Raw genomic sequence first — 23,006 nt, 5'->3', positions numbered from 1 at the left:
CATTGGTATCCAGCTTCTTATGTCCCTAACTGCCCACTGCCTCAGTCCAGGGGAAGGGTTTCAAGGTTGTCCCTCCTGGGCCGTGGCACTGTGTAGAGGAAAGCATGCTGGCTTTCGAGACCTGGGCTCAGCACAAAAGATCTGTTCCCCGAGTCTGACCTGTTCTAAATGATCGACATTTCTGGCGTATTTATGGCTTACCTCTAAGAGAGCTCAGTGATAGGAAGACAGTTTCCACAGCAGAGGTATGTGTGTGCACGCAGACGTTTGCACAGCATCCAGGAGCAGTTGACAGCAGTTTCATGGCAGATAGAAAAGGTGGTCCACGCACCCCCTCCAACCTGTGGCCTGAGCCAATGTGACGTCACACTCTCATTTATCGCCCAGACGCTGATGCCACCCCACTGGCCACGCTCTATGGAAAACCATTGATGGGTTATCATGAGGGTGTGATTGTAAGATGCTGATCCTAAAAAGAATCATTTTGGAGCATTCTGCTTTTTCTTTTTTTTTTTTTTTTTTTTGTGGTACGCGGGCCTCTCACTGCCGTGGCCTCTCCTGGTGCGGAGCATAGGCTCTGGACGTGCAGGCTCAGCGGCCATGGCTCACAGGCCCAGCCGCTCCGCGGCATGTGGGATTTTCCCGGACCGGGGCACGAACCCGCGTCCCCTGCATCGGCAGGCGGACTCTCAACCACTGTGCCACCAGGGAAGCCCCTGCTTTTGGTTTTTAGACTCCCAGTAAATAATCTAACAAAATTAATTGTGTAGCTCTGGAAATGTTATTCAGTCTCCCTGAGTCTTGGTTTTTTCAACTGCAAACTGGATTATGTGCTTGAAATGAGTTGATGTGCATAATGTTTACAGAGCACCTAAAAGGTGGATTCAGGCATCTCGTTTATCCCTGGGGGTGGGGGGATTCAGCTAATCGAGGACAGGGTGGCCAGAGAGTGAGGGCAAATGCCGCTGCTGTTGTGTTTCCAGAAAGTCTCCATTGGCTGCCTCAGGCCCAGGTGGGCTGTGCTTTCCCGTGGCTCCAATATCAGATGTTATCTTAGTGTTAAGGTATTTAGTTTGTGATCTGAGTAGTTTCTAACCCTCTCTTCTCTTTTCGTGTTGTAGGAACCCAGCTATTCAGTGGTCAAAGTGACTTTAGAATCACTACCTTGAAATTTCATCCAAGTGACCACAACGTTTTCGTATGTGGCGGCTTCAGCTCTGAAATGAAAGCTTGGGACGTAAGGACCAGCAAGGTAACACCCCTCTTCCTCACATGGCCTTTCCAGGAGAGCTTGCCTGGACATTTTGAATGATTGGAGGTGGGTCAGCATCTATATATAGGACCCTTGAGATGGAATAATTACCACTTAATATTTAATCAGTGGGAAGCATAATTTTTAGATGTTTTGGAAGAACATTCTTGAGTTGTTAGATTATTAAAGCACCATAGGTGCAATTCTATACAGCATATTACTAAAAATATTTGTTGAGTACCTACTGTGTGCAAATGCTTCCCGATGTTATGAAATGAGTCAGCCTCAGATGACTCAGGGGAATAGTATGTGGATACAAATAAGTGGGGTGGAGAAGTGCTCTGTGTGTGTGTGTATGTGAGTGAGAGGAGGGCTGGCGGGGAGGGAGGGGCTGGCATTCAGAGCGGGTGAGCTTTCAGTTCAGCTCAGTGTAAGGAAGGCTTCTCGCAGGAGACAGTGTTCCCGTTGGGGCTTAAAGGCTGGTCACCGTCAGTCCCACAGAGAAGTGATGTCCACTCCCGTCCTTCACCACAGCCTGCCACTCCTGTTGCTTCCCTAACTTAGGAAATGGCAAGTCCAGGACTTCCCTGGCGGTCCAGTGGTTAAGACTCCACGTTCTCAATGCAGGGGGCATGGGTTCGATCCCTGGCCAGGGAACTAAGATCCCCCATGCCACACAGTGTGGCCAAAAAAAAAAAAAGTGGCAACTCCATCTTTCTGGTTGTTCAGGCCCAAACCATCAGAATCATCCCTCTCTCCACTCTTCCTGTCATCCCCCCAACACCCAAACCATCAGCAAACCCAGTCATAACTCGGGTTTAAGCTGCCGTTGTCTCTTGCTCAGATAATTGCAGTAGTTTCCTCTCTGGTATCTGTCTTCCCCCACCACACCCCCCACCTCCCCCCGACCCCTTACGGTTTGTTCTCAACACAGTAGCCGGCCTGGCCTGTGACAGTGGAAGTCAGATGTGTCACTCTTCTGGTCAGAACCCTCCAGGCTCAGGTCTCACTCACAGGAAAAGCTGTGTCCCTAGGGCGGCCCACAAGGCCTCATGATCTCCGCTCAGCCTCAGCCCCACCCGCCTCCTTGCCTTTCCTAGAACACACCAGCACAGTCCTGCCTCAGGGCCTTTGCACTTTCTGCCTAGAATGCTCTCCTCCCAGTTTTCTATGGAGAGGCTCCCTCCCTCCTACAGGGTTCTGCTCAAACGCCACCTCTGCAGTGAGGCCTTCCCAGACCACCATGCCAGCCACCCCTGGCATTCACTAGTCCCCCTGCCACCTCTTTTCTCCCCATAGCACTTATGATCACCCGGCACACTATGGATTTTACTTGTCTATTTGCCTTGTCTCCATCCCCTCGAATGTAAGCTCTTCCAGGGCAGGGATTTTTGTCTGTTTTGTTTGCTGCTGACTTCTAGCTCCTAGAACAGTGCCTGGCACATAGTAGGCACTCATCAGACCGTGGGCGACTGAATGAGTGGACGGAGGCAGAGGGCAGTCACACGGGATGGGGGATACAACGTGTGTGCAGGGCCAGTGACCTGCTTGACGTGGGGGATACAAGGTGTGTACATGGCCAGTGGCCTGCTCAACTTGGCCAGGCGTGGGCCCCAGGCAGTGGGACAGGCCGGGCAGAGAGGTTTTTAATGCCATGAGTCTGGGTTTGGATCAGCAGCGGGGAGCCATGGGAGGTTTGTGAGCAGGGGTCTGGGATCAGGGGTGCAGAGGGGCTCAGGGAGGGGCAGTGGGGAAGAGCCTGACTGCCTCCTGCCTCTGGGGGGCTCAGTGATTTCAGGATGGCTGTTTCAAGCTCTGAGAAGCACCGCCCTGGTCTGAAGGAGGCACACAGCCACTAGAATGCTACAGGGTAGTTCATGATGATATCGGCATTGATCTTGACCTTGAAAGAAGAGGGTGTGGAACGTCAGAGAGTGTCCTCCTCCATTAGGGATTCAGGGGAGTCAGTGGTCCCACGCCAAAGGGCTCTAGCCTGCTGCCTCTGCAGCGCCAAAGCCTCTGCCTAAAGGCATCCCCCTCCAGGGCCGCCTCCTGCCCCATCCTGGGCAGGTGCAGCCCCCCATCAGGTCGTCACTGAGCAGAGGCCGTTCTGCGTGGCCAGGATGGAAGGAGGTGGGACAAGACCTCCAGTGCCCGATTCGAAAGGCGAGTTGGTGCGTCAGACCGGCTGCTGCAGAAAGGCACTTCCCCCCAGGCTGTGGGAAGGGGCTGCTGGTGTTTGCAGGAGAACCTAAAACCAGAGACAGTTTCCTTAAAGAGAACAGGATGTTTTATACGTAGGTATTTTGCCTAAAGTACTTCCCAAGTGGGAGAATTAGAGCATAGAGAGATGTACTCTTTTTTAAAAAAACACATTTTTCTTTTACAAGAGACTTTTTAAAAACAAGAACATTTGGAAAAGAGAAAAGTTACCCATAAAGAAGTGGATGTGTGGACTTTTAAAAGCACTTGAACACTTGTATATGGGATATAAATACATGATAAATGAAAGAAGACATTGGAAAGTGCTGCTGGAGTTAGAAACTCTTAGTCATGCTGTTTGAAGCGGGGCCTCCTGATCAACCAGCCCCTGGTGACAGCCACGTCCCTTAGAGGTGTGCTGTTTTTAGCCTCAAAGAGCAAACACGTAAGAAATTACTCATCAAGGACGCCATCTGATTTAAGACTTTGTTAAAAATATCGGATTTTCTCCTAGGGCAGACGCCAGCTGACGTGTTCTGAGAATGCTGGGGGAGAAGCAATTAGGAGCAGATGTTGCTGTGACTGGTATCGGCATGTTTGCCAGTCTCTCCCCAGCTAATAATGTGGGTAAAGGGATCTGTGCAATATTTGTTTTTACTTCCTTTTTACCAACAATCTGACTGCCTGTCCTCCCTTGCTGGGTCACAAGGACTGTTTCCATGTGCAGCAGCCAGACTCAGGGGACCAGTCTCTTTCCTGCTTCAGTTCTGTTTCCTCTGATAGGTGTGGCCCAAGTGCCTTGTACGGACCCAGCAGGAGGGCCAGAGAGGAAAGGTGTGGACAGCCACCTGGGGTGGCTCTCTGCCCTCCTGCTGGGCTCCCGCGGGGCCTTGGGGCTCTGTCCCAGGTGCTGAACTTTCCAGCCCTCCCTGGTGAGCGTAGGAACACCTAGGGCTGAGCGGCTTGTCTTCTGACTGCTTTCAGGGGCAGCCGTGGAAACTGCAGGAGGGACACAGACCTTAGCTTAAAATCAAGACGGGTTTCCTCTTTTAAAAACAACGGAAGGACTGTTATTATTATAAAAGTAATATGTGATTATATGAAATAACAAATAGAAACAGAGAGAAGGGGTAGTTGAGCCAGCCAAAGGTAAACATTAGTAACATTTAAATATTTTTATTTCATTGTTCTTTTCCACTGTGTGTGTGTGTGTGTGTGTGTGTGTGTGTGTGTGTTTTGTGTGTGTGGTACGCGGGCCTCTCACTGTTGTGGCCTCTCCCGTTGCGGAGCACAGGCTCCGGACGCGCAGGTTCAGCGGCCATGGCTCACGGGCCCAGCCGCTCCGTGGCACGTGGGATCTTCCCGGACCGGGGCACGAACCCATGTCCCCTGCATCGGCAGGCGGACTCTCAACCACTGCTCCACCAGGGAAGCCCCACATTTAAATATTTTTATTTCATTGTTCTTTTCCACTGTGTGTTTTTTAAAACATTGTTTGGTCTTTGTATTTTGCTTTTCACTCAGCATTGTAAGGGTTTTCCTGTTACAGTGAAATGAATTCTTGTAGATTTTTAATACATTCCTCTGATGCAGTATGCTTGGCTAATTTGCTCCATGCTTTATCCTCAGCACTCAGAGCCTCGTCTGACACAGCAGGCACTCGATAAATATGGATCGAATGAGTCAATTTCAAATGGTTTAGCTTATTAAGCCATTTCCTGAGGTTGGATTTTAGGACATTTCCTTTTGTTTGGTTTGGTTTGCCATTTAAAGTTAATAGATGTGAAGGTGGAGATCAGGGATCGGCAAGTGCAGCTTGGGGCTAAATCTGACTTGCTGCCTGTTTTTGTAAATAAAGTTTTATCGGAATGCAGTTCCTGTCATTCATTCGTGTATCAGCTACAGCTGCTTTCACACCACAGTGGTAGAGTTGAGTAATTGCACCACATGGCCCGCGAAGCCAAAAATACTTATGATCTGGCCCATCCCTGCTAAGACGTATCTGGCTGTGGTGTGTGTCACGCTGTGGCTTGTCGGGACTGATCCTTCTGACCTGGCTGACAAGGTGGGTGCCCCTGTACCTCACCCTATTATGGGCACCCTGTGGAAACCGTGTGCTCAGAGAATGTCTTTTCCAGAGAACCGTGCCTCAGTTAGGGGTATATGGGTCGTTTCCCCCTCTTGTTATAATCTCCAGACAAACCATCGCAGTCTACTTTGTGATACATTCCACTGTGAGACACATTTGTGCATCTAGTGTTTTCCACATTCGCAGTTTATTTCCTGCAGCTTGTGCCCCAGAACTCAAATTGCTGGGTTAAAAGTGAGTCAGGGGCTTCCCTGGTGGCGCAGTAGTTGAGAGACCGCCTGCCGATGCAGGGGACACGGGTTCGTGCCCCGGTCTGGGAAGATCCCACATGCCGCGGAGCGGCTAGGCCCGTGAGCCATGGCCGCTGAGCCTGCGAGTCCGGAGCCTGTGCTCCACAAAGGGAGAGGCCACAACAGTGAGAGGCCCGCGTACCGCAAAAAAAAAAAAAAAAAAAGTGAGTCAGCATTTTGAAGGTAAGGGGTAGGTTTCCGACGATGGAGCTGAGCCCACCACTGGAGCAGGACGGTGCGGCCAGACAGCCTCTTGCCGGGTCTGAGGAGTAGTTGGAACAGATAACTTTAAAGCTACTTTCCAGTCTTAGACTTTAATTCCTTATGCTTACCCACATGATGAATGTTGGGATTCTGGACTTCTCTGGTTCAGCCCAGTGCATTACTTACAGCAAACGGGCTCTTTGGCTCCCCTGTCTTTTCTTGGCCCATCTCTCTCTGCTCTGGTTTGATGAGTGGATCACATCCCTCGTCGCCGCAGAGCGCCTGGCTTCATTTCCGGCAGGTCGGCAGGATGTGTTCTGCACGAACCCTCCGAGCCTGCTTACTCGTGCCGGCCCCGTGCTGCCAGTCTCTTCTGTCTCCCGACGGTCTGCTCGAACATGGGTCTGGTCTGGAACCCAGGATGTCTGTGGTCTGACCTTCATGTTACCACGGGGGTCCGAGCCCCTCCGGGCCGCCGGTGCTTATTGGCCTGAGATCCAGCAGCCCTGGGTTCCCATCCTCCCTCTCCTACTTGCTTAGCTGGCTGATTTTAGGCAAATCTCTAAACTAAAGCCTCTCTCAGTCAAGGGTTTCCCCCATGGTATAGTAAAGGGGCAGGATGAGGTCATCTTTCAAGCAGGGCCTCTGAACTCTCCTGTGTGTAGGAGAGCCCCTGGGACTCTTGTTAGGATGCAGACTCTGTTTCGGCAAGATGATGTCTTAGTCAGCTCAGACTGCTGTAATGAAATACCACAGCCTGGGGGGCTTAAACAGCAGACGTTTATTTCTCATTGTTCTGGAGGCTGGAAGTCCGAGACCAGGGTGCCAGGGTGGTCGGGTCCTGGTGAGGGGGCTCCTCCTGGTTTGTAGATAGCTGCCTCTTGCTGTGTCCTCACATGATGGAGAGCAAGAAGCTCTGGCCTCTTCGTCCCTTTCTAAGGCGACCACTGCCATCATGGGACCTCCACCCTCATGATCTTATCCAAACCTGAGTACCTCACAAAGGCCCCACCTCCAGATATCATCACATTGGGGGTTAGAGCTTCAAAATATAGATTTTGGGGGGACACAAACATTCAGCCCTTCGCAGGTGAGATCCTGCATTTCAGCAAGCTCCCGGAGATGCAGAGACAGATGGCCCGTGGACCACACTGTGAGAAGCCAGGTCTCAAAGGGCCTCTGAACACAGAGGTCCCATGCTTCTCTCACGTGAGCACCCTTGGTCTTCGTCCTCGATTGACCTGCACCACCTGTGACCTATCTCAGTGATAAATAGGTTGTGAGCACCTTCACCTGACAGCTATTCATTTACAACTGCCTGTGAGGGGGGCTCAGTCCAGTCATGTCTGCGCCTTGACATCTTCCACAGGACCTGGAACCAGAGCAGGTGCTCAGGCTGCTGGGGTCAGCCGCCCCTCCCATCATGGTGGTGCCCTGCCCGCATTTCGGGGGGCAGTGGCCTCCCTGGGATTTCTGCAGAGGGAGTGGGCCCTCCGACAAATGGGAAATAAAGGCTAGCTGCAATTCAGCTGTAACTGGTCATTCCAGAAGTGTAGACAGAGGCCGAGGACTTGGGAGATCCTGGGCCAGATGAGGGCTGGTGCAGTGGTTCTAACACTGCAGCTCTCAGCCAAGTCTGAGCTCTCATGTGCCCCGGTGTCTCGTAGATGACGGAGTATCCAGCCTCGCAGGGCCCTGGGTCTTTGCCCGGCTGGGAATGGGAGCTGGAGAGTTCCAGATCTGCAGGGCCCACCAGCACTGTGGGAAAGGCTCCAAGGTAGTTACTTTTAGGTTTGCTTTAAGATGACTATGTAGTTTGAGCCAAAAGTTAGGATAGGTAATAAAATTTCTCCCTTGTATCATGAATTAAAGTTGTAGAAAAACTCCTACAGAAGCTTAAAAATCATATTGCATATTTCGTGAATCACCCTTTTTGCGAGACTAAATTCTGGAACCCCAACCTCAGCAAATTACCTCTCAGCCAAGCAAGACTGAGCACTGCAAATTGGAGCAGCCCTGGAAAATCTGGGACATGTGGCTCCCGACGCTGGGAGCCTGGCCTCTGCTCCAGTTCTCTTCCCTTCCGTGGGCAGGGCCGACACTGGGCAGGCTAGGGCCGAGCGCGACTTCCGATGCATAGGTCTACTCTGCTTCCGAGAAGGAGGGTCTCAGGTGCCCTCAGGTCCCCACTGGGCCTCGAAAACACCAACCCCCACCCGCTCGGGTAGTTCTCAGGATGAGATCTACTCTGACAGACCAGCTCACTTGTTTTGCTCTAGTGCTGGTTTGACCCGAATCATCAATAGTCCATGCTTGTTCTACATCTTTCTTTCCTTTTAAGTTTGTAAAGGGCCGTCTTGACTTCCAGATCTTGAGTTCATTCCTTGACCTCCTTTGGGAGCTTTGTCCCAAACCCGCTACAGGTGTGTGTCCTATCATGCAGGTGACAGTGGGCGAGGCCTCTGGCTCGTCCTTCCCACCTGCTTGGGTTCTCATCTCTGCCTGTCGTCACAGCCCCTCACTCTGCTGCAGTTTCCCCACAGAATGTAAGCTCCCCGAGGGCAGGGATTTGCTCCTTTTCTGCTGTTTTCCCTGAGCCTAGCGAAGTGCTGGCTGGATGGGATGGGACTGTTGCAGGAATGACTAACGGCCTTAATCCAGGCCAATTAAAAAAAAAAACCCAAGTGATAAGCCCGCCCAGGCGAAGTGGAAGCTGAGTCAGCGTCTGTTAACACGCTCTTCTCCGGCACTGACCAACCGTGGCCGTCCTGCCCTGAGGGGGAATGAACCAGCTGGTCATGCAGCCAGTGGTTGCTGGTCTGGACTGGCTGCCCTGGTGCCATGGTCAGAGCACCCGGAGCCTTAGAGGATACCCACCCGCCCCTGCAGGTGGCCTCGGCCTCCAGCGTTGTGAAAACTCTCCAGGTGATTCGAATGAAGAGCCCAGTGGCGAACCACAGCCCTGGGGGCCAGGGTTTGGGAGCATCAGTGTGAGTCCCGAAGGGTGTTTTGCAGGGTCTCTGCTGGTGTAGGTGAGGGTGTCCTGAAATGTCCGTTCCTGCAGTGGCAGCTGTCTGGAAGCTGGCAGCTGTCAGCACCTTCACCTCCTGGTTCCCGGGCGCCATCAGTCTTCGTGGCGTTGTAGGCAGGTTGCTTATTTGCCCTATTTACTCTCCATTTGTCTCTTTCATCAGCTTTATACTAAAAAGCCTTTTGTTTGGACTCTTCGTACTTCTGCAGTTCTGGCTAAGTTTTGCCTTCAGCCAAACTTTTTATGAGATGAGAGCGGGAGCCTAAGGGAGGTGGAGAGGAGGGAGGGCGTGGACAGCCTGGTGCTGAGGGAAGCGTGGTCACTGCTCCGTGTGACTCGCCGTGGATCCTTGTCTCTTCCGGGCTCCCGTTGCCCCATCTGTCAAGTGGCGGTGGGGTGCTCTCGGGTGGCACGGACTGGGCAGCCACCACCTGCCGGGCTCTGTACTGGACCCTCCCTGTGTGTCATCTACCGCGACACAGCAGTCCTGGGAGGTGTACCAGGCGCTGCTGTCACCCCATCCCCCTGGCGGGGTGCCGGAGGTTCAGAATGGTTCCAGCAGCCAGCACACGGCTGGTTGGTAGGGGGGTAAGACCTTGACCTGGTGCCTTGATTCCCGCGCCCTTGCAGGCCCTCCTGTTCACAGGTCGAAGGAAGCGTTGGTCTTGGGTGTAAATAAAGCTTTGGCAGTGAGAGCCGTGTGCTTTTTTCTTGGAGAGGCCTGCATGGGGCAGCCCTTGAGTTCAGAGGCCTGCTCGGTCCCGCCACTTGCAGCTCGATGCCCGGTGTCAGGGACCCCCCTGTGAACTTGACAGTGGTGGGCCCTGCGGCCTCAGGCCTGAAGTCACAACCCCGGCGCCTCTGTGAGGGCAGCCCTTCGGCCTCCACAGGTAGATGTGGAAACCAGTCCTGAAAGGCTCAGCTTTCAGCGCAGGGGTGGACGGCCACTGTGGGGCTTGGACCTGATCTGTCGGCCTCACCGGCTGCCTTCACAAGCGGCCAGGGGGTCCCCATGTGTCTCCTGGGTCATCCAAAATCTTGGGCAAAGCTGGGGAAGGGGTCCCTGGATTCCAGAACCTCAGACCCCTGCCCCCAGCCCAGTCCTTCTCTTCACCTTCACTCGGCAGCACTTTTCTTGGGGTGTCAAGCAGACTCCAGTTAAAAACCTGAAATGTGAGTTGCCACCTGGAGCTCAGTGTGTGACAACGGGAGAGCGTGGCACTCAGGAGGGCCACGTCCCCGTGTGATCACTGGGGCTCTTAAAGATGCAGTAGGATGTATCAGAAAATATAAAGCAGACTCTGGACCCGTAATGATTATATAAATAAAATATTTATGTAATGCTAATGTATATGACCTTTGTAATTTGTTTTGCCACTAAAATAAGCTGTGTTACATACACTGAACATCTCTCGTTGAGATTTTTTATCTCCTTGAGATTTTTAAAAATTTAATATCTTTATGAAATAGATTCACAGTTTTTGTTTTACCTAAAAACTTATTTTAGTTTGCCATAACTAATAGTATCCAAAAAAAATCATGGGTTTGATGCCCGAGTTATTTTTTGTCTTAATATACTTTAAATACTTATTAAATTTTTTTGTTAGCAGCTTTTTTTTTAATTAATCAATCAATCAATTAATTAATTAATTATTTTGTGGTACGCGGGCCTCTCACTGTTGTGGCCTCTCCCGTTGCGGAGCACAGGCTCCGGACGCGCAGGCTCAGCGGCCATGGCTCACGGGCCCAGCCGTTCCGCGGCATGTGGGATCTTCCCGGACTGGGGCACGAACCCGCGTCCCCTGCATCGGCAGGCGGACTCTCAACCACTGCGCCACCAGGGAAGCCCTAATTTAGTTATTTATTTGGCTGTTCCAGGTCTTAGTTGCGGCATGCGAGATCTTGGTTGCGGCCTGTGGGATCTTTAGTTGCGGCATGAAAGCTCTTTTAGTTGCAGCATGCGGGCTCTTAGTTGCAGCATGCGGGATCTAGTTCCCTGACCAGGGATCGAACCCAGGCCCCCTGCACTGGGAGCGCGGAGTTTTAACCACTGGACCACCAGGGAAGTCCCAGTAGCAGCTTTGTTGTGATGTAATTCATATACCATACAATGCGCTCATTTAAAGTATACAATTCGTTCGTTTTTCGTATATTTACAGAGTTATACAACCATCATCACTGTCAGTTTAGAACATTTTCATCACCTCAGAAAGAAACCCTCTACCCCTTTTAGCAGTCACCCCAGCTCCCTTACCTCTATCCCCTACCCCCAGCCCCTGGCAACCACTGATCTACCTTCTGTCTCTATAGATTCGCCTATTCTGTACATTTTATATAAACAGAATCATACAGTATGTCACTTAGCATAATGTTTTCAAGGTTCACCTATGTTGTAGCGTGTGTCAGTACTTCATTCCTTTTTAGGGACACATAATATTCCATTGTATGGATAGACTGCATTTCGTTTATTCATCAGTTGATAGGCATTTGTGTTCTTTCCATGTTTGGGCTCTTATGAATAATACTGTTATAAATATTCATTTACAAGTTTTTGTGTGGACATGTGTTTTCATTCCTCTTGGACTCCACCTGGGAGTGAAATTGCTGAGTCATTGTCCCTCTATGGGTGACCTTTTGAGAAACCGCCAGACTGTCTTCCAGAGTGGTTGCACCATTTTGCAATGTATGAAGGGTCCGATCTTCCCCTGTCCTCACCTTACTTGTTATCGGTCTTTTTGCTTTTCCCCATCCCAGTGGGTGTGAGGTGGTGTCTCCTTGTGGTCTCCTTAAGGTTTGATATAGGACTGTGCAGACTGTATATTTCTTCATGAATGAGCTTTGGTAGTTTGTGTCTCTCAAAGAATTTGTTCATTCCATCTAAGTTATCAAATTTATAAACATAAACTTGTTCATAATATTCCTTTATTATCCCTTTTGATGTCTTTAGGTTCTGTCTTCTCCTTCATACCTGATATTGATAGTTATGTCTTCTTTTTTTTCCTTAGTCAGTGTGGCTAGAGATTTATTTTCTTCTACTTGCTTTGGGTTTAATTAGCTCTTCTTTTTCTCATTTCTTAAGGTAGCAATTTAGATCATTGATTCAAAATCCTTTTTAATGTAAGCATTTTAATGCTATACATTTCCCTCTAAGAATGCATCCCGCAAATCTTGATGTGCAGTATTTACATTTTCATTCAATTAAAACATATTTTCTAATTTGATTTTTACCTCCACTTTGACCTATGGGATATTTAGAACTTATTACTCAGCTTCCAAATTTGTGGGGATTTTCCTGATATCTTTCTGTTGTTAATTTCCTTGTTATTAATTCTGTTATGCTCAGAAAACATACTTTATATGATTCAAATACTTTTACGGCCCAGAATATGGTCTGTTTCGCTGAATGTTTCATGCGCTCTTGGCAAGAATGTATATTTCACTGTTGTTGGGTGGAGTGTTCTATAAACGACAGTTTGGTCAAGTTAGATGATGGTATTGTTCAGTTAGTTCTTCTAGATCCTTGCCGATTTTTTGTCTACTTGTTCTTTCAGTTATTGAGAGAGGAGTGTTGAGGTCACCAGCTATAATTGTGGATTTGTGTATTTCTCTCTTCAGTTCTGTCTTTTCTCCCTTATGTATTTTGAAGCTGCCACCACAGCTCCACTGGGGGCCTGCTTGCCAGTCAAAGCTGTTAGACAAAATAAGAAGAAGAAGAAGAAAAAAAAAAAAGACCAAGGAAAGAAAATAGCAGCTCGTCTTCGTGCTGCTCACTCCTCCAGGTTTTGCCCTCTCTCCGGGGTCTGTCTGCTTGTGTTCACTTTCAGTGTTCTCAGAGAGCTGCTTTCTGCATTTTGTCCAGAGCCTGTTATAATCAGTGGGCAGAGAGGCTCTGGTGGGCTTACTGGATCCCACGTGGCCCCAGGTGGACTTTGAACATATTTTGTTCCTGGCCTTGAGTTTCCCCTCTTCTGTTGGCTTGATGCCACCTGCCCGTGGGCCTCCACTGCTGTCTCCTCTCCAGGGGCTCTTCCCAAGCCCCCCTGGGTCGGGTGCCCCCCTCCTTCTCTCAGTCTGGGTTGTAGCTGCTTGGCAAGTGTCACCCCCGCACTGGAATGTGAGCCGCATGAGGGCTGGGGGACACGATGGCCTTGTCCAACCTGGCATTGTGTCCCCAGACTCTGTATTGCTGGCATGGGGTCAGCGGCTCAATCAGTGTTTCTCGAATAAATGGTCACAGCAACCTCCGTGAAGCTGCAGCCTTAACTCTGCAAAGATTGTATGACTTTAGGAAAGTTTGTGCAATCCAAATTCGTGCCCCAACCAAGAGCCCCCCAGTTAGAGGGCGGTGTTGACAGCTGTGCTGTCTCCAGTGCATGGATGTTCTGTGTACCCTGCCAGTGGGCAGACTCTCCCGGTGGCCACAGCCTTCCCTACGTACCCTGAGAGAAGACTGCCTGGTGCCTTTCACAGATGTAGTGCGCAAGCTGAGAAGGATGAGGGGACGTGTGAGAGGAAACCTCGTGGTGCATCCTGTAATTAGGCTGTGCCGAGCTGTCCACTCATCGCGCTGGATTCAGAGAGGAGATGAAGGGTGGACATCTCTCCTCACCCGCTGTGTGCCCTTTTTATATCAAGTGAATTTCTCAGTTTTTAATTCTAGTATTTCACTTAAAATTTTTTTTAAAAAAGATGTGGTTACCTGGTTTGCTTCATTCATTTATTCATTGAACATTTGCTGAGCACCTGCCACGTGTAGGACATCTTCCTAGCTTCCAAGACTCAAAGGAGCTACAGGAAACGCCTCACGCCTGCTGTTGGCACCGTTATCCACCAAGTTGCTAGACCATGTGGGAAACCTCCCTGGCAGCTTTAGGATTGCCCTCCCCATACCACCCCCATACCCTGTGCTTCCCTCTTCTGGGGTCGTGCAGGCTGTCCACTGCGCACAGGCACCTGGCCAAGGGGGTGGCTGGGTGCTGGAATCCAGCCTATGCTCCGCTGGCCAAGCGATGCCCCTAGCATGGGGTGATCTCCACCTGAAGGAGGGTCTTTTCCCGATATGCACCAAGGGGCCAGGTGGGCCAGCCGTGGCCCCATCCCTTCCCCTCTGTCTGCTCCATCCACTCCCTCTCCATCCCCGCAGCCTCACCAGGTCTGCCCCTCGCCCTCTCCCCCCGGGATGCCAGCGCTGCCCACTGCCCACCGCCTTACGTCTTCCACACCACGGCAAGTATCATCATTTGGAAACGCAAATCCGAACACATCGCCCTTGGGCTCAGGGCTCTTCCCGGCCCAGCACCCTGCAGTGCCCATGAGAGCAGGTCCAGGCCTTCCTTCCTGGTGAGGACAACTCCGCACGGTCCAGCCCAGCCTCCCTCACCAGGCTTGGCTCTGAGAGCCCAGCCTGCCCCAAGCCACCACCTCACAGGACTGGGGGACTTCACACCTTTCCAGACTGTTTGACTTGTCTGCCACGAGTGGGATTTACTCTTCAGAATAAAAGAGTAGATACATTATTTTCCAAAGAAGATAGAGGAAGGGGAGCTTGCAAAGGAGCAGCCAGAGACCTGGGAGGAGAGCTGGGTCCAGGGCTGCGAGCTGATGAGGATCGGGGGAGGGACTGTGGACTCGGGGTGCCAGCAACATGCAGAGGTAGAGGTGTGAGAGGATGTCAGGGACCTGGAGACGTGGTGTGCCCGTGACATGAGAGCAGAAAGGGAGGCTGTTCTCTAGACGTTCAGATTACAGAAGTAATCTGTGCTTTTTGCAGGCTGCTTGGAAAATGGAAAACTGTAATGAGGACGATAACGCATTCAATTTCAACACAGCCAGAACCACCACTGACAGTTGGGGTCCTTCCTTCCAGTTTTTCAATGCATATATTTACATTTTTAAGTAGTTTCCCCCCAACTGAATATATCCTTAGTGTTTCTGTATTGTTAAACAGTTTTTGGGTGGTGTAATTTTTAGTAGTTACCCAATATACTGTCATGTATTTAACCAGCCCTCTATTATTGGGTATTTATCATATTCCCAGTGTTCCCTTTATTACAACACTAAGGCGAACATCCCTGTGTGTAAATTCCCAGATGCAGACTTGATCAAAGGGTATGTGTGCTTTTAGGTTCTGGATCCCACTGAATCCAGAAGCCACTTCCTTCCAGAAGGGATTACCAGTTCACCCTGGGAACGGGCTTGGTGGGTTAACTTGCTTGTTTTGGGCATAGGCGAGGGGCATGCAGGCTCACCACCGTCCGGGGAAGAGCTGGTTCAGGGGGAGGGGCTGAAGGTTGGGGTGGGCGGGGCGACCGGAGGTGGAAGGAAGTGGGGCGGGGGGCCAGGGCAGCCAGGCCAGGGGGGCCTGCTTCCTTCCAGGGCCCCTGTCTCGGCCATGGACTAGGTCCCTTGTGCTCTGGTTTCCTTCTCTCTGGCCCAGGCAGGACAGCCCCACACTCTCCATCTGTCCTGTCCAGAGTAGGCCTGAGCCTCTGTGCGTTGCCCCGTGTTGCTTCTTGAGGGTCCGAGACGCCTGGAAGAGATGGGTGCATACCGCGCACGGCGCAGGCGCCCAGACTCCGCCGAGCTGCGCTGCCCTTGGAGGTGGCTGCATTGTTAGAACCCTATTTTAATTCATGCCTCCATTGTAAAGTGAGGAAAACCAATTTTTCGCTTGAGAGGTTCAGCAATGTGGATACATGTGTAATTGTCTATTTCTGCCTTTCTTCCTTTCTCTCGTGTTCTGTAGCCGTAATTTAAAATTTCACGGTCTCCAACTTGATGGCTTCTCTGTGGGCATGTTCAGATCCGCCTCAGGTTCAGCAGGCACTAATTGAGCAGCTACTCTCTGCCTCTGGCTGGGCAGCCTGTGGGGTGCGGTGGGGGGTGGGGACGGGCTCCGGTGTCGGCCGCAGATCGCATGTCACGCCGGCTCTGCCTCTACTCAGCTGTGTGATCACCGGCAGGCCCTTCCCGTTTCTGAGCCTGGGTGTCCTCGTCTGCACAGTGGGGCTGGTAATCTCCACCCCGCAAGGTGGTCATGAGGATTAAGTGAGGTCACACGTGAAGCCCCTAGCAAGGCGCATGGCACACAGTAGGTGTTCAGTTAATGCACCCTGCCGTCTCCGATGATCACCACAGGGTCGTGCTTTCCACGAACTTGTGATAATTGGCAGTCAGGAGCTGCCTTCAGCTTTGCTAAAAGCTGAGTGGAGGTCATACTTTTCCCCCAGCCAGGCAGCGCGCCTGACCGAAATGTCAAGTGCCTGCTTTCGGCTGAAGATGTTCTAACCAGGTGTGATAACATGGTCCTCTCAAGCTGATCAGAGGCTCAGATATACATTCCCCTGTGTCTTTGATTAATTTTTAAAAGAGAGAAATGAATTAATTATTGCCTAGTGAGTATGGATGCTCAGAGTATAGGGGAAGAGCAGACAGCGGGACCTCAGGAGATGCCTCGTCGAGAACCTAGCCCTAGGCGTCCAGGAGTTGTCCCAGGTCCGGTGAGTCCCAGAAAACTGGCCAGTGCAGAGACAGAGGAAGGTGGCAACTCAGGCCCTATCCAGGGGTGACCGTGTGGGTGTGGGTTTCCTGGATTCCCTGGGGCTCCTGGAGAGTGAGATAAAGTTGGCTGCTTCTCTCCAGGTGTCCCCTCATGTCCCCCTCCCCCAGGCCCGAGGCCCACGACCTGCCCTGCTACTCCCTGGCCAGCTCCTCGGGCTACATTGTGGAGGGTCACACCTAGGAAGGCGGTCCTTGGGGGGCATATCCTGCTCCTGCTTGGCCGCGGTGGAGGAGCCTGAGGCAGTTTCTGGAGGTGCCGTGTGGGGAGAGGTGCGGTGCCCTGGGCCTCCCACCCAGCTGCAGACAGCTGGTGGCTTCCTTCTCCACATGGTCTGAGGGACACTCGTCCCCGCCACTCCTCCACCCCCCACCCCCTTGGGGAAAAGGCCCGTCCTCTGGGCCGTAGTCCTCCCATCTGTCAGGAAGGGGCTGGACTCTGTGATGGGGTCTGCACCGAGCAGAGCCCCCTCCGCACAGGGTGTATCTGGGAAGGGCTCAACTGAGGCTTCATGCTGCAAGCAGTCAGCCTCCTGTCCCGCGCTCAGGGGAACTGGAGGCCCAGACGGGGCTGCTCCCCACCCGCTGACTCCCCAGGGTCCTGGAGTGCTTGGTCTAGATCCATTCATCAGGGGCTCCTTCAGACGCTCACCAGATACCTGCCGGGTGGCACGTGGCCACAGGATGGAGGGAAATGAGGCTCATCCCTGCTCCGAGCCCTGAGCTCACAGTCAAGGGGAAGAGACAGAGTCAGTCAGAGTGTAGCGTGGTGGTAGCTGCCGTGGAGGGGATGACGAGAGGCCCACGGACGAAGGAACTGACGAGTCTGCCTGGCGCTTTGGGAGGCTTGGTTGGCAGAGGGTTTTAAAGGATGCATAGGAGTGTTCTAGTCATCAAGTCTGGGTAAGGAATTCTAGGCATAAGGAATGCACAAAGGCGCAGAGGCGTGAAAGGGCTTGACAGGTGAGGGAATGGTGAGGGGTCTGTGTGGCTGGCGTGCGCACAGGGTGTGTGTGTAAGTCGGTGTGGGTATGTTTGTGTGTGTGTGTACAGGAGGGTTAGGAATCAAGGTGGCTGTCTGTGCAGGGCCTCCACCCCAGCCATGTTTAGGTTGTGGCCCAGGGCTGAACACCTCGAGGGAGGCTTTAGAGACAGGGAGCCCTCAGACACCCCCGGTGCCCTCAAACAGGCACGCAGATACCCCCAGTGCTCACGACGTTGCCTTTAGGGAAGGCTCAGAGCAGAGGCTGGTCCTCCGGGAGCCCGAGCCAGCTCGTCAGTTATACCTAAACGTAAAAGGGAAAGGTGTCCTCCCCCAGCATATGGTTATTAAAGCTCGCCATCTTTAAACCTCATTAAGGAGTGTTAAATGCTAATGGATTTAGAGAAGGGCATCTTGGGGCCTCTGTTTCCTAGGAAACATTTGAGCGCAGGTGCTTTATAATGAGCTGTACCTATTTTAAAAGTGAGCCACGAGGCCCACTTTGATAGGCTGGATCTCAGATGCTGATGGGTAAGTGTGAACAAAGCCGGTGGAGGCCAGTGGAGATGCTCTGTGCTCTCTGAAATATCATTCTCTGGTGGTTTCTATAGAAACCACTGGCACCTAGGTAGGAGAATTGCCGAGCTCCGGAGTCTCATTTACGCAACACAGCGTTGCCTGCAGCCTCAGCAACTCTGCCCCAGCCTCTGAAGACCACTGGAGTCCTGTTGGCAGGTTGGGACTGGGTTCTGGACAAAACGGGACAGATGTGTGTTGCCGCAGCTGTAATTTTGCTTTAATTATGTCTGTTCTATACCTGCTGCTTGATTTCCGCTGGTCCCCACTCTGCTTGTTATTTCAGGCCCACTGACAATAAGAAGAATTAACATTTGTGGAGCTCATTCCTCCCCACAGAGCACTTTAAAGAAACTTTTTATTATTGAAGCAGTTAAATATATACCAAAGTAGAGAAATTGATGAACCTCCAGCACCCTGTTTAAACAATTATAAACATATGGCCAAGCTTCTTTTAGCTATAGTCCTACCCATTTTCCCAACAGTCTCTCCCTCCGTGCCCCCGCTGCTGAATTCTTCTGAAGCAAATCCCAGAAACATGCTAGTATTTCATTTGTACACACTCTTGTTTCTTTAAAAGATAAGGACTGAAAAAGGTGATTATAGTACTGTTGTCCCTTCTAACAATTTAGCAATAATTCCTTAATATCATCAGATACTCAGTACATATTTAAGTTTCCCTGATTGGCTCGTAATTTTAAACATTTTAAAACAGTTGCCTTGTTCAAATGGGAATCTGAACATTTGGTTGATAAGCCTTGTTGAACCTCTGGGTTTCGCTCCTTCTTTGTTTTCCTTGTAACTTATTTAACTGGGGAATAAATTGGTTGTTTGTCCTTCATTTTCCTCACTGCATCCCCTGTGGTGTGATCTAACACATTCCTCTGTTCCCTGTATGTCTTATAAACTGGCAGTTAAGGCTAGACAGGGCTTCTCATGCTGTGGTGTGCATGCAGATCACCTGGGGAGCTTGTTACTCCAATTCTAATTGACCCTGTGGCTCCGGGGAAGATACATTTCTAATAAGCGCCCAGGTAATACCTATGATAGAGGCTTGATAAGACTCAGGGACTTATTTTCTCTTTCCTTTTTTAAAAAAAATTTTTATTATAAATTTATTTATTTATTTATTTTATCTTTGGCTGCATTGGGTCTTCGTTGCTGCGCGTGGGCTTTCTCTTGTGGCGGCGAGCGGGGGCTACTCTGTTGTGGTGCGGGGACTTCTCATTGCGGTGGCTTCTCCTGTTGCAGAGCACAGGATCTAGGTGCGTGGGCTTCAGTAGTTTTGGCGTGCGCGCTCAGTAGCTGTGGCTCGTGGGCTCTAGAGCACAGGCTCAGTAGTTGTGGCACACAGGCTTAGTTGCTCCGTGACATGTGGGATCTTCCCGGACCAGGGTTCGAACCCGTGTTCCCCTGCATTGACAGGTGGATTCTTAACCACTGCGCCACCAGGGAAACCCTCTTATTCTTTTTTTCAAGAATATTTGATCAGATTCAGGCTCAGTTTTTTGAAGAAGAGGTCATAGGCAGTGGTACATACTTCCATCAGGAGGCACTTAATGTCTGCTTGAACCATTTTTGATGACGGTGTGATTGATCAGGGAGTTCAGGGGTTGTCTGCCTGGTACCTCATTTATAAAATCCTCATCAGCTTTGCACCTAATTGTCTCGGCAGTTACTAATGATCACTGCCTAGATCTATGAATTCATTAGAAGTTGGAAAATACTGGACTACTTCTATAGAGAAAGATTTGCTTTCAAACTTAGCTACCCTGAGGACAGGAAAGCCAAGAGAAAGGCTTGAGTCTTTCCCTTTATATACAAGTTTTCAGAATAATGGGTTGCTTCCCTAGCATCTCCAAAGGTACCTAATTGGGTTTTCATGGGTGTTCTTTTTATTTTGTTAGTGCCATTATGAACTTCTGGCTTTATAAAATATTTGATATGTCTCAATCAGTTGTGGCCCTTATTACCCCAGCTGTCAAATCGCCCTGTATTTCGTGAGTGAGCCTCTTTAAATATGCTTCTGAATCTTTTTTTTTAAACTCAGCTTTACTGAAGTGTAACTTAATACAGCTGACTGCCGCCCATTAGCGTGCACAAATCAATGAGTTCTGACAGATGTATACATTTGTGGAGCCACCACTACAATCAAGATACAGAACATTTCCATCACCCCAAAATTCCCTCTTGCCCCTTTGCGATAAATCCGTTCCCCTATTTCAGCCCCTTGGCAACTACTGACCTGCTTTCTGTCACTAAAGAGAAGTCTGCATTTGTCTAGACTTTTGTAGAAGTGGAATCACGCAGTAGGTAATCTTTTGTGTCTGGTCTCTTCTAGCGTAATGATCTTGGGGTTCATCCACATTGTTGTTCGTATCAGTATTCCTTTTTATTGCTGAGTGGTATTCCATTGTATGAATATGTCACACATCGTTTATCCATTTACCTGCTGATGGACATTTTGGGGTGTCTCCAGTTTCGGGCTATTATAAATGAAGCTGCTGTGACTGTTCATGAACAGGTGTTTGTGCGGATATGTCTTGATGTTTTCATTTCTCTGGGGTGTGTAACTGGGAGTGTAGGTGTGAAGTGGCATAGTATGTGTAAGTTTAAATTGCTAATAAACTTGTTTCCTAAGTGGTTGCACCATTTTGCATTCCCATCAACAGCGCAGGAGGGTTTCGGTTCCCCCCACACTCTGACCAGCACTTCGCGTTGTCAATCTTTTCCATTTTAGCCATTGTAGTGGGTGTGTAGTGGTATCTGATTGTGGCTTTCATTTCATTTTCCTGATGACTAATGATGCTGCTCATCTTTTCATGGGTTTGTAAACCAACCATTTGAATATCTTCTCCTGTGAAGGTCTGTTCAAATCTTTTGCCTATTTAAGATTCTGATGATGATGAAGAAGTTCTACGAATTCTTGTATATTTTCTTCTCCCATTCCATGGCTTTTTGTGTCCTAGCTAAGAAATCTTTGTCCACTGTAAGGTTGCAAAGATTTTCTCCTGTTTTCTTATACAAGTTTTATAGTTTTTCCTTGGTTTTTTTGTTTGTTTGTTTTTTTGTTTTGGCTGCGTTGGGTCTTCGTTGCTGCGTGCGGGCTTTCTCTAGTTGCAGCGAGCGGGGGCTCCTCTTCGTTGTGGTGCGCGGGCTTCTCACTGTGGTGGCTTCTCCTGTTGTGGAACACGGGCCCTAGGCTCACGGGCTTCAGTAGTTGTAGCGTGCAGGCTTCAGTAGTTGCGGTGCACGGGCTCATTAGTTGCGGTGGGCTCAGTAGTTGTGGCTTGCAGGCTCTCGAGCGCAGGCTCAGTAGTTGTTGCTTGTATTTTTAAGTCTATGATCCACTTTGAGTTACCTTTTGTGTATGGTATGAGGTAAGGTTTTACTTTTTGTCACGTAGGATACTCAGTTGCTGTAGCACCATTTGTTGAAAAGACATTCCCTTCCCCATTAGATTGTTTTAGGACCTCTGTTTGAAAATCAATCGGCCGTGTAAGCATGGTCTCTTTCTGGGTTCTCAGTCCTGTTCATTGATTGATATAGCTAGCTATCCTTTTACCAATACCATTCTCTCTTGGTTACTGTAGCTTTACAGTAGTTCTTGAAATTGGATAGTACAAGCCCTCCAACTTTGTTTTTCTTTTTCAACATTTTTCTGGCTATTTTAGGTTCTTTATCATCCCATTTCAGTTTTATAATCACCTTGTCAATGTCTACAATAAAGTACCTTCCGATATATATATATATTTTTTTTTTTTTGGTACGCGGGCCTCTCACTGTTGTGGCCTCTCCCATTGAGGAGCACAGGCTCCGGACGCGCAGGCTCAGCGGCCATGGCTCACGGGCCCAGCCGCTCCGTGGCATGTGGGATCTTCCTGGACCGGGGCACAAACCCATGTCCCCTGCATCGGCAGGCGGACTCTCAACCACTGTGCCACCAGGGAAGCCCCCTCCCGATATTTTGATTAGGATTATGTTTAATTTATAGATTGATTTCAGGAGAACTGGCACCTTAAAAATATTGAGTCTTCTGACTCATGAACATTATATCTTTCTGTTTGTTTAGATCTTCTTTAATTTCTCTCAGCAGTGCTTTGTAGTTTCCAGTGTTCAGATGTTTCACATATTGTATGACATTTATTCCTTGGTATAAACTATATTTCATGGTTTTGGATACTATTGTGAATGAATTCTTTTAAACTTTCATTTTCCAATGTTTGTTGCTTGTATATAGAAATACTATTTACTTTCTCATTTGACCTTGTATCCTGTGACCTTACTAAATTAACTTCTTAGTCCTAGTAGTTTTTTCATAGATTACTTAGGAATTTTCATGTACATGATCATGTTGTCTGCAAACAATAGAGTTTCATAGCTTCCTTTCCAATGTATATGCATTTCTATCTTTTTCTCACTATATTGCAATGGCTGGCACCTCCAGTACAGTGTTGGATAAAAGTGGTGAGAGTGAACATCCTTGTCTTGTTCCTGATCTTATGGGGTTTTACCATTAAGAATGATGTTATATGTGGGGGTTTCTAGATATCTTAAATTGGTTTAAGGGACTTACCTTCTAGTCTTAATTTTCTGAAAGTTTTTATCATATATTGGTGTTGAATTTTGTCAAATCATTTTTTCCTAGATTCAGTTAATATGGTGGATTACATTGATTTTAAAAAAAATGTTAAATCAATATTTATGCATTTCTGGGATAAACCCTACTTGGTCGTGATATATTATCCTTTTTATATACAGTTTAATTCTAGTTGCTAATAGTTTGTTAAGGATTTTGTATCTATGTTCATGAAGATTGTTGG

General features: G+C 49.5%; 1 protein-coding gene across 2 annotated transcripts in view; it reads left to right on the top strand.

The window, feature by feature from the left end:
• Positions 1-23,006, top strand: part of WDR25 (WD repeat domain 25) — a 139,083-nt gene that overhangs the window by 91,185 nt on the left and 24,892 nt on the right. For both annotated transcript variants that reach the window (XM_065872203.1, XM_065872204.1), the window contains exon 3: positions 1,122-1,252. In XM_065872203.1, the coding sequence (XP_065728275.1) occupies positions 1,122-1,252 (131 nt within the window). The remainder of the gene's footprint in view (positions 1-1,121; positions 1,253-23,006) is intronic.

This window comes from Phocoena phocoena, chromosome 2 (assembly GCF_963924675.1).
Source record: "Phocoena phocoena chromosome 2, mPhoPho1.1, whole genome shotgun sequence".
In the NCBI taxonomy this organism is placed as follows: Eukaryota; Metazoa; Chordata; class Mammalia; order Artiodactyla; family Phocoenidae; genus Phocoena; species Phocoena phocoena.
This window is presented reverse-complemented; position numbering and strand designations above follow the sequence as displayed.